General features: G+C 38.1%; 1 protein-coding gene across 2 annotated transcripts in view; it reads left to right on the top strand.

Annotated features, from left to right (window-relative positions):
• The window catches only part of homer2 (homer scaffold protein 2), a 49,490-nt gene that overhangs the window by 24,892 nt on the left and 8,166 nt on the right, over positions 1-16,432 (top strand). For both annotated transcript variants that reach the window (XM_084713395.1, XM_084713320.1), the window contains exons 3-7: positions 6,105-6,236; positions 7,291-7,383; positions 8,207-8,346; positions 12,311-12,467; positions 14,336-14,446. In XM_084713395.1, the coding sequence (XP_084569521.1) occupies positions 6,105-6,236; positions 7,291-7,383; positions 8,207-8,346; positions 12,311-12,467; positions 14,336-14,446 (633 nt within the window). The remainder of the gene's footprint in view (positions 1-6,104; positions 6,237-7,290; positions 7,384-8,206; positions 8,347-12,310; positions 12,468-14,335; positions 14,447-16,432) is intronic.

Genomic DNA, 16,432 nt, shown 5'->3' with positions numbered 1-16,432 from the left:
CCCCCGAAAAAACCCAACCTGCGTCACTGCCACCAGGGAACACTGTGTTTTTGCAGTCCTTAATATACAGTGAGATAATATACATCAGGTCATTAAAGATGTTGGCAGTCGTACAAAAAATATTTAACATTTCTCCATTCTCATCACACCTCTGCTTGATGAGCAATCCCAATTTTCCATTTTGCTGTGCGCTTTGATGAGAGGACACGGCGACCATCGTCTCGTCTTTCTTTGGCTGTGTTTCAGTCATCACACGGCTGCCAGTTCCTCCTGTTCATCATCATGACTACCTCGTTGCCCGTTTGTCACCATTACTTTGATATATATCCTTCAAAAACTAGGCCTCGTGGCGTACATTCAGTTGGAACTCACGGAAGTCTGTAATTGTTGACCACAGTAGAATAGCGAGGTACTCAAATGTTATGACCAAGTAGAGTAATGTCGACCCTTTTACCTTCTTCAAATGAACACAGTATTTATATACCAAGTTTCAGCATATCATATTTCAGGATTTTTGTTGTGTTTTTTTAGATGAGAACCCTTTTCTAATATGAGGAGTGAAGTCAAAAGTTGGCCATGAATTTTGTCTCTTTAGATAACCAGGACATTTAAATTTTTATCATCCTAAAAAAGATACCACTCAACTATGACAAAGTCTTCTGGCATTTGGTGCTTGACAAGTGATCACAGCTCTTTCCCTTCCATCTTGTCCTCTCCTATGTTGTACATCTCCTGTCTTTCTTACTGACTCTGCAGATTCTGTGCGCTGTGCAGACACATAATCAGCCAAGGAAGATTTTTCCAATAACCTCCTGGCTGTCTCTGAGTTCCTAACTGACCCTCAGGCCATTGGCCAGCCGAGCTTCGCTCTGCGCCTCCTGTGCCACTTGATCCGCAGCCCGGCTCACTACCGGCACAGCTGCCAGCGTCACTCTGCTCCTCTCCCCCTCTGTCGCACCCTCCCACTCTCCCTTGCTTGCTCACTGAGACGTATACTCAGAAATGCCAGAATACAGTCACAGGGCCCACGAAGATGGGGGGCAGCCAATTCATCCTGTATGTTTAGCTTACAGATCATTAATTAGGATTCCACATTGTGTCTATATACTAGACATAAAATGGTACGAAAATTTTATATCACAACGATAGTGACCAAAATTGTCACGGTTTTGTCATGCTCAGAAAAATGTTCAAAAAGTATTGAAACACTGAAATCATTTCACAGTCTTTTATATTGAAAACTTCTCAACAGTTTGAAATGGCATCATGTCCTTTGTGATGTGAATGTTTTCACTGACACAATAATAACGGGCTCAATAACGTGCTCACAGATTTGTTATATCTAAAGGCTGGGCAATATGGGTGAATTCAGTGTTACAGAACTTCTTTTTTCAATATATACAACAATATGAATCATCATATAGCAAAGATATTCAAAAAATTAGGCCTACATAGAATAATGAAATTGATTGGCTTTCTCAATCAATCGTTTGGTCAATAAAATATCACTCAATAGTAAAATAGTAGATCCCAAACTCAAAAGTTTTTGATACTGAAAGTCAAAGGAAGGCAGCAAATCCTAATGATTAAGAAGAAGGAATATTAAATTGTTTTGTATTTTTGCTTGAAAAATGACTGTGAATTTGTGCATGTCAAAGATTTACTTTGGGGCATGTAAACGCACATCTTAAACAATCGTTCACAAAAATGATGGATGATACTTTAATTCATGAGTGTTGAGTGAGTTTCAGGTGTTCAGAGCAGGACAGTAATGCAGACTTTAAGTCTATAGTGTGTGGTTTCATTATTCTATTTCTCACTGTAGCCAAAGGTGGCTGGTTCAGTTTCCTTCTGAAGTTTTGCTTTGTACCTTTCCACCTGTAGGTTATTAGTAAGACAGTCCACTCTACTCTTATTTTACTAGTTTCACCTTTTCACTTTACAGTCCAAATTTATATTCCTAAATCAGTCAGGTACATTATTTCTCTGTCATAGAATCGAGCAGCTTGTGTATATCAGCCCAACAAAGGGTTAACTAACTCATTTCAAGGTTAACCTGAATTTGACAAGTCAATTGTCAGTTTGAAGAGATAAAACAGTGGATTTTCTACATATGATATGTGGGGAAGTCTCTGATAGTGTTTCGAGCAAACTAAGGAGAAGAAATTGAGAATAATTTTTTATTTTAATTAACAACATATGATAACTGATAAATTTGAGGGTAGTCTGCATCAGGAAACAATGTATTTTGATTCTTATATTTCTTTTGGCATGTTCTCGTATTTAAATAGTTGGTTACATATGTTTACTGTACCATCTGTTTACCTAATTCTGTCCTTTTTGTTTTTGCTTCATCCTGCAGCAGCGGCCCAGTTTCCCCACAATGATCATTAAAGTTTCATCTTATCTTAACACTTCTCTTTGAGCCAACGCGGTGAGCTCTGTTAAATATTCACTCAGCTGCTTGAGATGAGACATGCGAATGTTGTTCAGGCTTTGCCCCGGTTCCCCTACTGAGGAAATTAGGTAACATTTGTTTTGATGAAGCTTCTGAAAGCGAGTGATCATTTTAAAATCAGATCAGTGGCACCTTGGTAAATTGCCACTCTGCTTATAACCTCTTGATGCAGGAATGCAGCCTGAATCAGAGGCTGCAACTGTAATCTTTTCGTGACTCTGATAAAGGTCTTTTTTTGTCTATGTGCAGTGATATCTGTCTTTAGGAGCCATTAGCATTGTTCTGAATGGGACACAAACGTCTAAGAGGGTATTGATTTTGTGCTAATGTGCTCATTCTGAGCTCAGTCTCTGCTTTTTGGGTCTCTGTCCAGTAATGATGCAGAGTAAAGTGTTTTAACACCTCAGCCACTGAAAAGATGGAGAGGGAGATGGTGGGGGCGTAGAAAAGGACACGAGTCTGTCAGCAATTTGAATTCTCGAGTCCTGTGTTCAGAGCCATGTTGCTATGAAACAAGGGCTGCTCTGTGATTAAACTGTCTTCTATTGTTTCTTAATTGTTGGGGTAATTTGCATGTGCTGTTTTTAAGTTCCCTTATATCTTGGTAGTGAGATTGGCTCTGTGTACATGTACAATAGTAAATTAAAAGCTGCTTGTGTTTACATGCTCATCTCTCTGTTCCTATAGCATTAGTCCATATCTACACCAATGCAGTAAACAAACACACAGAAATCAGTGCAGTCTGGTCAGACTGAAATAGAGTTTGAAGCATCTGTTGGTTTCTACTGTCACTGCCTCGTGCACCAGTTACAATTTTAGACTGCAGCAGATGTTTTCTGGCAGCTGATTTACTGCACAGCTACAACAGGTGAATGTCTACTATAGCAAATATGGGGACTGTAATTCGACCACTTAGAGGTTAGTGGGTCACTGGTCACCGCTCTGCATAGTATGTTTGGTGTCAATGTTTTATTTATTCAGCCATTTTTGTGAACATCTCAAGCACAAGTCATATTTTTTTTGTAACTGTGGAACAAAATGACCAGTACACATAATTACAGGGCTGTACCCGACAGTCGAATCGGATTTGGCTGTTCAATATAAAGATTTGACACTTTGTCCTTTTTTTCAGGTCAGTGCCACACTAAACCTCTGTGTCAGACTACATGAGTAGGTTTTACCACTAAAACTCGAGCTTTAATGCCTTTTTTGTCATCTATGATGTGAAAACATCAGAGAGAGTAAAAGTGTCTGCCCTCCTGCTCATAGTTCAGATATAAAATCTTAGCTTGCCACATAGTGTGCAGAGCAGGTGATGGGCTGTCAGCCACTTCAGCACATGACGTGTCCAGCACAAACCACAGTGTGCTGGGGTGGCTGACAGCGCATCGCCTGCCCTCTGTTTCTCTCACTCTTCTCCGCTTCCATCACAGATAGTTTTGTGGTTTGTGATGATTATGAAACTTTGTATGTAAAGTTTATAGTCTGACATGCTGTTGTTTTCGCTGTGTACAGTGACGCAGCTAAAAAACAGGAGCTGAAAACTTGTTTACCCACCACGTGATTTACCGTCTGCCCATAGGATTTTTCTAGTAAATGCTCCATGTAATATAAAAATATATTTGATTTCTCTTAATTATAATTCCTCATTGAATCTTGAAGAATCTTAGTCGACCTGGGTGTCTCCGACTCCTGATTTGACTCTTTGACTTTCAGGGAGCAGCACTAATACAGAATATAAATGAATGAAGAATATAAATGGTTTGATCCCACTTAACAACCCCCCAGCCTCCCACCTCCTGGGACCTCCATGGATTGCTTGACCATAATGAATCAAATGAGGTGTAATGTGTGGTGTTTCTATGTTCATGACATATGGAGCTTAAACTCTATTTGTGCGGCTGCATGTGACCACATCTCTGGAGGATTTTGCATTATTAATTTTGGGCAGTAGATACCTCAAGGAATACAATATTATGAAAATATCTCAGCCATTCTCTGGTGCCAAGACTATGAAGTGACAGTCGTGTTTGGACGAAAAGTTTTTGGTGGTTATAAAACCCTAATTAATATCTTTCTTTTGACTTGGAGTCATCATTAAGTATATGATATGATATGGCTTTATCTGACAATTCAGACAAAACTTTGGATACTTAATCCAAGATGTACTGAACAGAGAGACTAGGGAAGGTTCAATACCACTTTTAATGCTGCAACACTGAGTATCTTGCAATACCTATACCAATTCAATATCCTGCATTTTTCCCCTCTATTGAACAACTAAGCTGTTAATAATACATTTGTATGGATGCCCTAGCCCACTAAAATCATCATGCTCAATCTGTGAAACTAATATTCTGCTTCCATTAAGGAAGAAATACACAGCCCACAATATGACTTAGTGATGCAGTATTACTGCTTTTTTCTATTTCAGCTTTTTCCACACACAAAACTTTTGCAGCATTTTTGATTAAGCAGCAACACTCAAACATTCAAAGTGAAATTTAAATAAATGTGTAAATAGCACTTGGCTGGTTTGCTTTTTTCTACCTTGAGCTTTAAGGCAAACTATGAAGGATTTTCCCAACTCATCATAAGTGTAAGGTGGCACCTGCATCTACAGAGACGCCACCCTCCACCTGTAACTTCTTATTTTCTCATTATTTTGCTGTGCTTGGGATGCTTTACCAACTCAAAACATCAGTGTTTTTTAATGTATAAAATGTGTTTCCCTCAATAGAGAGGATATAGATAACAATTACTCTCTGAGTACTTGTCAAAAATTGCTTTGTATACAAAATTGCCTTTTATTGTAGAGAGGCTCTCAAACATGCATATGAATGTGATTGTTTTTATGAAGTGGATCATCCAATGGAAAAATGATAAATATGCCAATTGTAATGAAACTTGTCAGTGTGGGCATGGTGACAGACATCAGTATTTGACATCCTGGGAATGAGACTTAGCAATCAACTATCTTTTAGGTTCGTTTCCAAACGAAAACTGACAAATCCTACTTATTCTACCTTTAAAATAACTCCAAACATGATGACAGTACTGCTGCTAATGGATTGTGTCAGATTTTGAAAAAAAAAATCTTTTCGGCAGAAGAAAATGGAAGAAACCTTTCATACTTTTTAATGTATAAAATGTGATTCCCTCAATAGCGAGGGTACAGAAGATAATTACTCTCTGAGTACTTGTCAAAGATTGCTTTGTATACAAAATTGCCTTTTATTGAAGAGAGGCTTTCAAACATGCATATGAATGTGGCTGTTTTTATGAAGTGGATCATCCTATCAAAAAAAAATATGCCAATTGTAATGAAACTTGTCAGTGTGGGCATGGTGACAGACATGGAGAGGGCATTAGAGATTTACTCTGGTATGAATGGAGCTACAATAGGGGATTGTCCTTTGCTACATCAGTAGGACTGTTGATCATGTTAATGCAGCTGCTGGAGCTCCTTCTCTAATATGTCTTGGCTAAACGAGACACAGTTTTCAGCAGCAAGTGTCTTTCTAAGGGATTGTGGCAGTGAGATGGACCTGAGAACTATGCTTGAAATCTACACATCTGTATTGATTCACCAGTATGACCTCTAATACGCCTGCGTAATAAATGACAAGTTGTTTTGTCCTAACAGGTGATCATCAACAGCACCATCACACCCAACATGACGTTCACCAAGACATCACAGAAGTTTGGTCAGTGGGCAGACAGCAGGGCCAACACTGTATTTGGATTGGGCTTTGCTTCAGAGCAGCAGCTGGCCAAGGTGAGAGGAGATCTCTGCAGCATCACATGAAGTCACAAAAGCATCCGTATAGCTAAGAGAAGAGTGATCCTGATTTTAAAAAAGTTGGGATGCTGTGTAAAACATAAATAAAAACAAAATGCAAGGATTTGCAAACACTTGCATTCAACACATTCTAAAAATAGTTTGGACAGGGGCAACAAAAGATCGGGAAATTTGTTGAATGTGCAATAAACATCTCTTTGGAACATTAACCAGGTAAACCGGATAATTGTTAAAAGGTGATTGTATTAAGGTTGGGTATTTAGGGGAATCCTCAAAAGGTTTAGCCATTCAAAGGCAAAGAGAGGTTCACTACTTTTTTTGAAAAACTGCATGGGCAAAAAGTCCAACAGTTCAACATCTACAATCCATAATATCATTAAAAGATTCGAAAAGTCTGAGAAATCTCGGCAATACAATGCCAAGTCACATTCTGTACATGTTACAACAACGTGACTTTGTAGTAAAAGAGGTCTGGACAGCAGGTAGGTCAGTCTAGTACCTGAACTGTCTCTCATTGAAAATGTGTGATGCATTATGACCACTGACTGACTTATGTTTAAAGAAAAGGTGATGTAACAAAGTGGTAAACATGCCCTGCCCCAACTTTTTTGGAACGTGTTGTAGGCATCAAATTCAGTATTATGTATATTTACCAAAAACAACTAGTTGTTTTTTTTTTCAGTGTATTATCAGTAAACATTTAATAGTCTTTGTACTGAATTCAACTGACTTTAGGTCGAAAGGGATTCGTAAATCATTGCATTCTGTTTTTGTTTGTTTAATATAGTGTCCCAACTTTTTTTTGGAATCAGTTTTGTATCTGTCTTAAAACTAAAGTGTATAATTGAACATCTAATGGGGATACGAAACGATCAGAAAATGATTTAAGGGTGTATCTGATTCTGTCACAAGATAATTGGCTCCATGATGTTCCAAAACATTTTTAAGATGAACCACAGTGCATTTGACATTTCAACTTGTCTTGCCACTAATCATCACAACTCCTTTAACGTCTCTCTCATATTTTCAGTTTGCTGAGAAGTTCCAGGAAGTAAAAGAAGCAGCCAAGCTAGCAAGGGACAAATCTCAAGAGAAGGTGGAGACGTTGAGTAATCACTCCCAGGTAAATTATATCTCTGTGCTGTCTGAAATTCTGATTCAGTACAACACCTCTGTTGTCTAACAGTCTCCTCTACAGTCATTGTTGGCCTCTACAGAGAGAAAAGTAGCAGCACTGCGGAGGAAATGATGAACTGGAGCATTTCAGTTTAGCTCACTTTCCTTCACACAATAAAAAAAACGTACAGATTCTTTATTTAGAAATGGCTTCTGGCATAATCAAGTATTCAAATAGTGAAGTTCAAATATTTATATGAACACAGGTCTATGAAGCTCATGTTTAATATTACATGTCAGCACAACAATGTGAATCATCATCAATGAGGTCAAAGCCAAAAGTTGCTATCACCACATCACAGCAATTAAAATGACAAGGAAGCCAGTAAGTAATAAAATAATAAAAGTTTCTCAGTTCCTACACCAATGACCTCAGACTGATAATTCTGAAGTAAACAGTGTTGATTTGAGGTAGATCCAGCAGTCACTGCTTGGTCACTGGCTGCCAGGCCTGCTCTCTGCCTCCATCACTCCAGATGGCACGAATCAGGCTCAGCCCTGAGACACACAAAGCTGCTGGGCCATATGACATGATGAATACTGGCAACAGTTTTTCCTCACCCTTCCGCTGTCATAACTGACGTGTTCAGGGTGTTTACAGTGTTTCACCCGAAAGAAGCCCACGGCCCTTTTCTTCAAAGTCAGAGCTGGATTTGTGAGGCGCAGTTATAGATTTAACCCATCAGACCTTTAGAAAGCCGCAGGTACGCTTTGACAGAATCAAAACCTGCCCGGAAACATAACAAGTCTCTCCCTCTGTCCCCCGCCAGGAGTCCGGACGTGAGACGCCATCAACCAACCAGGCATCCAGCATTAATGGGACAGATGATGAGAAAATCTCTCATGTCAGTCCAGAGGCAGCTGTGCTGAAGAGCGAGAACGAACGTCTCAAGAGTGTGGTGGAACAGAGGTAAGATTTCATTTAACAGAAACATCACAAGAACCTCTTTAATGTGACATGCCTCTAATTTGTTGCTGATGTGTCTCCCCCTTCATGACAAAATCATCTTCCTATATTTAATCAATTACATAACTACATGTGATACATTCTTTTTGATAAATCTGTTTTATTCAACAGTTAAACAGTAAACTCTTAAGCAACAGTTAAATTAAACTAAAGATGTTAGTCAGCTAAATCTAACTAAATTTAACAGAGTTAGTTAATGTAATGCATTATTTATTTAAATGATTCTCTAGGATTTCCAAACTCATTTTATACTCCTGTTATTAGTATTAAGTAAAGTTCATATCTGTTCCTTTCTCTTGTCGGGCTGTGTGTGGTGTCTGCTGATGCAATATGGAACATGGGGTTATGATCCATATATATTGCAATACACTATACTGTGATACTCTAAGCAAGGAGATTTATTATCTCTAATTTTAGTAAAACTGTTAGTGAACATACCCCCATATGCCTAAAATCTAATTTGTGGAAATGTTACTTCTGTAAAAAATCAGAACAGTGAAGATAAATAATCACACTGTTATCTAGCCATCATGGGTTTAAACTAGGGCTGCAACTAACAATTATTTTCTTTACTGATTAATCTGTCTGATTTTTCCAATTCATTGATTAGTTGTTTGGTCCATAAAGTGGTGAAAAATGTTGATCACTTTTTCACAAAGCCCAAGGTGACGTCTTCAAATGACCCGTTTGGTCCATAACGCAAAGATATTCAGCTCACTGTCATAGAGAAGTAAAGAAACCAGAAAATTAACCAGGTTAGGTGTAGCTGACAAAATAACGTTGGTTTGAAAACCGAAAATGTTTAAGTGTGTTTACCTTTGCATGAATTTTCTGGATGATTCTGCTGAATGCCTGCAAATGATTTTTACCAGTGTTTGTCACTCCACATGGTTTACAAAGGGTCTTGTTTTCCTTGACATCAAATGTGAAATTTATCCATATGTCTGTCCTTCTGTTTCTCCCAAATGTTGACATTTCTGTACAGTTTCTGAAACATGTAGCAAGTGCATGCTAGCTGACTTCCCGGGTTGATCAGTGCTGCCCAATTGTGTACATCTGACCTCTTTGCCACAGAGAGAGATTAGATCTTTTCCCCACGTCCCTCCCTAATAATTTAGTCTTGTACTTATTCATTAATGTGACATGTCAAGAGATTTTGTCGTCGTTTTTGTCATCATAAATTACAAACTAAATTAATTAAATTATAAATTAAATCAATATTTTTTGTAATAATCATCTTGGGTTTATCACTGAAAAAAATTGTCAACAAAATTACCTGTGGATAGACATGAGAACGTGTACATGTTTTTTTTAATTCAACCGTTTTCTCTTCTCCTATTTCTTTATTCTGAAACTGTCTCATCATGACCAAATACATAAAAATTCTCACAAATTAGTCTGCAGCTGGTGGTGATGTGTAAACTGTATAAACTTTTTCAGGAGTAGCAACAGAAAATGTACAAATGTTTGGAATCTGATTATTTAAATGTAAACTAAGCAGAGCGGATACTATTTGAAGAGTGATTATAAGGACTCACTGTATGACTCTTATTCAATCACAACGCTCTGTCAAAATCAAATATTCATATAAAGCCTGTGTATTTCCCACCTTTCATCCTGGGGCAATCACAGTCATTAAAAAGATGGTGATCTAAAGGTATCTGCCCAACATATGGGTTTTACTAAAGCATGTGGACAATTTGACGTCCCCATGCCTATCATTCATTTTTACTGAGTCATCCAAATGGTCTCATGATAGCAGCAAAATTCACTTCAAGGGACATCATATCATTTTAACTCCAAACTCCTTCTAATTGTCTCTGCACCAAACTGTGCTCAAATGTCCTTCCTCTTCATTTTATTGCTGCTGGGATGATATCATGTCCCCAAAGGCCTCAGAAATCATCTGATCCAATCTAAAAAGTGACGCTCCTCCACTCCACCATTTTGGTTATCTGGCATTTATAATCCAGATGCCGAGTGTATAAATCAATAATTGCACGAAACACCAGATGCAGCTCCAGATGACCCCAGGGCATCAGAGTCGACTCAAACTAGAGTGAGTACATTTAGCCAGAATTAGCACAGGGTAGCACCAAAAACATCCCTGATATATTTCATCCAGATGGAGATAAAAGGCTCTGAGGTAAAGAAAGACCAATTAGCAGACCTTCCCTGGCAACACTTAAGAATAATGAACATCTGCATAAGTGATGCAAGTAACACTTTACAGATCCAGTCATTTCACTAGAAAGGATCTGATATATAATCATAAATTCTTAAGAACAAGATGGACAGTGTAATATGAAGACTGAGATTTCTAATAAATGACTAATGAATGAATACTTACTTGGTTTATTTCTGATATGATATATCTGTATCATTATTTTATGTTTTCCTAATACCTAATGTAATTACTACTTTAATTCCTTTCTAGTGTTAAAAGTAATAGAATAATATAAAATAATATAAAATAACAAAATGATATATGTTGAAAGAGAATACATCTACTTAAAAACATTTTTGCACTTATACTCTATTAGGTAAAAATGTTGATGTTTATCTATTCATGTTGATAATCATTTATCATATAAAAAGCAATATAAATAATGTACACATACTGTATATTTTCTCCTCTATTATTATGCTGCCTTTCTTTCATAATGTTGTCGCTGTTGGGCAGAAAGATTGTATGTCCAAAACAGTTTCAGGAAAGGAAAGAAAACACTTTGTTTTTAAGATAATTGAACACTATGTCGTCAAAGTTAGTTGCTCTTTTTAATGCTTTTCACTGATTAAATATCCATAAAAATCCACAGACGGATGTAAAGGATGACCAGTAACATTGATTTATTTGTCTGTATATTATTGTAAAATTGCATGATTTAAAAATGGTGCCAAATAACTATATGAATTATTTTAATTTGCCAGTCTCTTCACTTCATGATCTCAATAATGCAGACATAAAGCTTTTCCCTTGAAGCTCAGGAGAAAGCACATGTTGCCAAAATATTAGCTTGGGAGTAAATTCTATGTTGCATAAACATCATTGTTAAGTGTTTTTCCCTTATTTGCAAGTTATTAAACTTTTTACCTAAAGAATATTAACTTGGGTTTACACTGACAAATACAATTGTTAAGAAATTCCTTTGACAAGTGACTAAACTCAAGCAACTGTCTCTGCCTTATTAATTAGCACCAAATTGGAAAGTTCTCTGGAAACATCTGAGAGGATTATTAGGAAATTTTAGATCTATAAAATAAAGGTTTATCATTGTTTGTTTGAAACATTGGTCTCATAGCAGTGCATCAAGGTTACATGTACCATTTAATTTCTCCAGACTGTGGTTGTAAAATACAATTTGCTCCACTATTGTTCCCTGTTTTTCTTGGCCCTTTTTCGCGCCTTCACATGGCTGTGGGATTTTGTTTTGTGGAAGTGTGTCACAGCAGTGAAACAGCCGAGGACTGCAGAATGCTGCGGTGCAAGTCTGTCCACATTTGATGGAGAGCAGCACACTTCAACCCAGCCATGCATAAGGAAGGGAACAGCGATGCATACTAAATATACATCACAACCTCTCCAACCTTATTGATAAGACAGTAACACACTCAGTCTGTGGTATGAAAAGATAACAAACTGCGTGGTGGTGTGAATCAGGGCTGCAGCTCATTAGACCTTTGAGAATTTTCCCTCTTATTTCTTTTCTTTATGGTCTAAATATCTCTTGACAGTGTGATGTACATCATAGCTAATTAAATAGTTATGACTGGGAGGATTTTGAAGCTTTATGTGTCATGTCAGTGGGCACGAGCCCCAGGCATCTCAACACTAACCTGTCTAAATTTTCCTACCCATTAATAACTCTCCTTCTGGATTTCTCTTTCTGTCTCTCCTGTCTGGCAGCAACACCAACGCCAAGAAGTGGGAAACAGAGCTGCAGACTTTAAGAGAAAATAATGCCAGGCTGGTGGACGCACTGCAGGAGTCTTCAGCTAATGTAGAGAGCTGGAAGAAGCAACTTAGTGCCTGCAAGGAGGAGAGTGACACGCTCAGGCAAAAGGTAATGCAGTCATACAATCCTACAGGGAAGCAAAACAATATACAAAAACCCATCAATCCTGCTCACTGAAAGGGTGACTGGTTAGAAACATTGTTGGAACAAAACAGCACCACAAACTGTCACAAAATGAACAGACTGATACTTTAGATAATCTGTTACTTAAAATCTGTGCAGAGGGTTTTTCCAGTTTCTCCACTCTGAGCAAGCAAAGTACTGTACATTTGATTAGCTTCTGTGTTCCCTGCACCAGAGTCCACTATAAATAGAATCATTTTCGTTTCATAATCAATGTGGGCTGTTACTGCAGCTGGGCTGTTGTTGGAATGATACATTTTGTAACATGCTGCAAGTTTATTTCTAATTGCTAGTGTCAAATTTCAAGATGACACCACTTATGATAAATAACATGTTCCACAAATATGAAGTAACAGATGGGTATGATGGGTAAGGTAAACAAAGGGAACAACAAGAGACAAACAAACAAAAGGGAAGAGAGAACTTCTGCACACTGTTCTTTTACCTGAAGCAAAAAATTATACAATGTTTTGGGTCTAAAAGCAGAGGAACAAAGAACATACCAGGCACATAAAGTGAACACATCCTCAGCTCGTAGACGGAGCTGTCAGGCAATCAGTCCCACAGACTGTATGTATTTCATCAAATATCCCACCCTCAGCCATAGACATTCACTATAGGATGGACGGCAACTACAAGGGGGTGTCACGATTTCAATCCTAAATTGAAAATCAGTAAAAATGAGCTCAATCAAAAATGAATTGAAAACAAAAGCAGGATCGGCAATTCTCCCAGTATTTTTTTTACCTCTCCAACCCTGTGACTGGCGTCTGTCCAGAGGACAAGGACAACACTTCAACCTTGAAAATCTAAATTCAAATTAAGTTTGACTTTTGATTTGGAGAATTGAGACACTCCTAGCAAATACATCAATTTACATGCAAACATTGATATAAATAAGATTAAAACTAGTTTATACAACAACATATTGATCATAATTTTTTGGCTACCCCATGAAGTAACCTATAAATAGAGGGTGTGAACTGATGTCACTTCCCACCAAGACACACCCCCTCAGTCGGACTGAGTGGCAAAACATGGCAACATGGTTGCCTTAGTAGGGGAAAATGTGAAACTGAGAGTAAAACAGTCAATGATCTGCATAAATTAAAGGCAGCTGGACTCATCATTGATCCTTCCAACTAACTAAAGACACAATGATTCATGGACATTTACATTTTGGACAGATATCAGGCTTTCTGACATTTATATAGACCTGACTTCAACACCAAGGAAATACACAAAGCAAAGAAGAAAAGAAGGGGTACAGAAGTTGTTGCTTGGTTGTAACATAATTTCAAGGCAGGATTTGTTTGAAGTTAAAGTGACACCAAAGAATATTCTGGTTGTATGTGGACAGATATTTTTATTTTATGACATTGTTGGAGAGCACTCAGTGGGTGTGACTGCAGGGATTCCACCTACAGTGGATAGCCATAATGGTACAAAATGACCCACATTCAGTCATATAATAGTAGAGACAGGAAAAATTAAAGAGGAATTGAAAAAAACGTTTCATATATGAATGTAGAAAATGTCATGGAAGCTTAGAATAGAAATACATGATCACAGGGATGATAGAGACCATGTATAAAAATCATCCATACAAGGCAATACCTGAGCTATAGCAGAAAATTCATCATTCTCTTCACTTGTCTATTGATTTTTTTCCTCCTACGCACCTGTCTACAAGAAACTGAAGGTGTGCATGAGCCTTTACATTCAATTCTTGAGCACAATAAAAACTTTTTTTTTTACAAACCACTTCTCCTCCTTTTTTGCTCTTTGTGTAGATTGCAGAACTAGAAGCTCAGTGCAATGAAGCCGATCAGGAGAAGCAGAAAAACGCCCAGCTGAGTGTGCGAGTGCAGGAGCTGGAGGCTGAGCTGCAGGACAAAGAGCAGGTGAGACGTCCGCATTCACATTTGTCTCAAAACAACGGGGCCAGTGTTGAGAGCAGGGCTGTCTGTGAGAGTTTGTAAAACAATGCTTTTTTTGTAACACAGGTGGTGTTTTAACTTGAAAGTTTATGGTTCATTCAGTCCCCTTCATCCTCTCTTACATCAAAGAAATCACGGTTTTCGGGCCAACACTCCACCCCTTCATCTCAGAAAGTTACAGATCTACTTTCTCTTCTATTTCACCGCACACCAGCTCTTTGCCTCTTGTTCTTACGCAGTACCACTCCTCTCCCTCAGGAGGTGATTATACGTTCGTAGGAAATGATGGGTTTTGTTGTGGGATCTTGGGTTTTGTGTGGATCGATGTTTTATTTTCGCCTACCGAGCTAAACCCAGACCTTTCACACTGCCCATTGGTGCTTTTTTTTCTCTCTCAATTTCCTTCTTTTCAGAATTTCTGTGCTGATTATTATTTCAGTAATTTACTTGATATTTGTCCTATTTTGGCACAATTGAACTCCAACATGAAAATGGTCAGGCCGGGGAAATGTAAATTCATCCACCGACTTTGTCTGTATTCAGAGCAGCAGGGGAATTTTGGCTCAAAAGCCATTACCTTATGTCTACTGCATCAGTCATCCATAATCCAAACTAGCTGACTGTCAGCTCAGCGGAGCCTAATGGTGCTGTTATTTCTAATGAGGATGAGCCCTGCGTGGCCACACAGTCTTTTGACCTTTGCTCACTGCTGGTTAAACGCCGTTTCTGCCTGCAGACAAATGATTAGGACCGACTTCTGGCAGTCAATGACGGTCGCACTGCCTTTTTCTACAATGACTGTGTCTCCTTTTCATGACATTGATGAGGTGACAATCACACATTTGAAACAGAGGAAAAGATGAACAAATCAAATTCAGTTACTACAAGAAGAAAGGAGAAGAAATCAGTATATATTTCTGTTTCTGTAGGAAAAGAGTTCACTGTTTTTGTTCACTGTGGCTTTTCAAGTATGTAGTGCAGTGATACTCAACTTGCGGCCAGTGGGCCAAATCTGGCCCCTGATAGTGTTGGTTGGCTCTCCAATCTATCCACTCTGTCCCTGGTAAGATCAGTTTCTGTTTATGGTTAATTGATTTTGAGTGATTGAATGATGGAAGACGTTTCGCTTATGTTTAATAACCTAAGCATTTACAACTAAAATGCCATTGCAGTTATTAAATGCAGAAAAATATCTGATTTATCTCCATGTACCAGGTGCATTTAGTTAATAAGTCAGTCATTTTGAAAACAAAAGTTATGGACCTTTTAATGATCATTTATCTGATGAATATGATGAATGTTTATTTATTAAATGTCCCCTGGCCTCCTGTTATTTGGCAAAAAGTTCCCCGTGGGCAAAGCAAGTATCACTGATGTAGTGTATATTTGGTCGAGTCCTTTAAGATATTTTCTGCAGTGCAATCCCCAAAAAAGTGACAAATAGACCAGCTGCGGAGCAGGTTATAGATCTGGGGCCTCATTATAGAAACTTCTAAAGTCTGAAATCCTATCTTATCTCGGTTTAGGATGACATTTAGGAATTCCGGATTTACAGAAACATGTTTTCCTAACTCCTATCTTATCTTAGGATAGAATTTTAGCTATAGAGTGTTCACATCACACCATCAATCCAGAGGTCAGCCATTTTGGAGGTACTGACAGTAAACAACACATCTGAACTCGCACCTGTTCCTTATTATTAGGTGCCTTCAAATGGGGTGGAATTTACCGTGTTCATGAGAATAAAAACCTTGTAAATGGAAATCCTCTTTTCTGAATGTTCTTTTCAGGAGTCGTGAACACAACTTCCCATGTAGTTATTACAAGTTCACCAGTTCCATTTGAAGGCAGCAATTGGTGCTCAAAATGGTCAATTTTGATCAACCAAATTGTAAGAATAACCAACTGATTTCTCATCAGTTGACTTCTTCAATAAGTAATGAGGAGTGA

This window comes from Lutjanus erythropterus, chromosome 1, assembly GCF_056507025.1.
Source record: "Lutjanus erythropterus isolate fLutEry1 chromosome 1, fLutEry1.hap2, whole genome shotgun sequence".
Taxonomy (NCBI): domain Eukaryota; kingdom Metazoa; phylum Chordata; class Actinopteri; order Lutjaniformes; family Lutjanidae; genus Lutjanus; species Lutjanus erythropterus.
The sequence above is the reverse complement of the archived record's forward strand: the minus strand, read 5'-3'. Positions and strand labels throughout refer to the sequence as shown.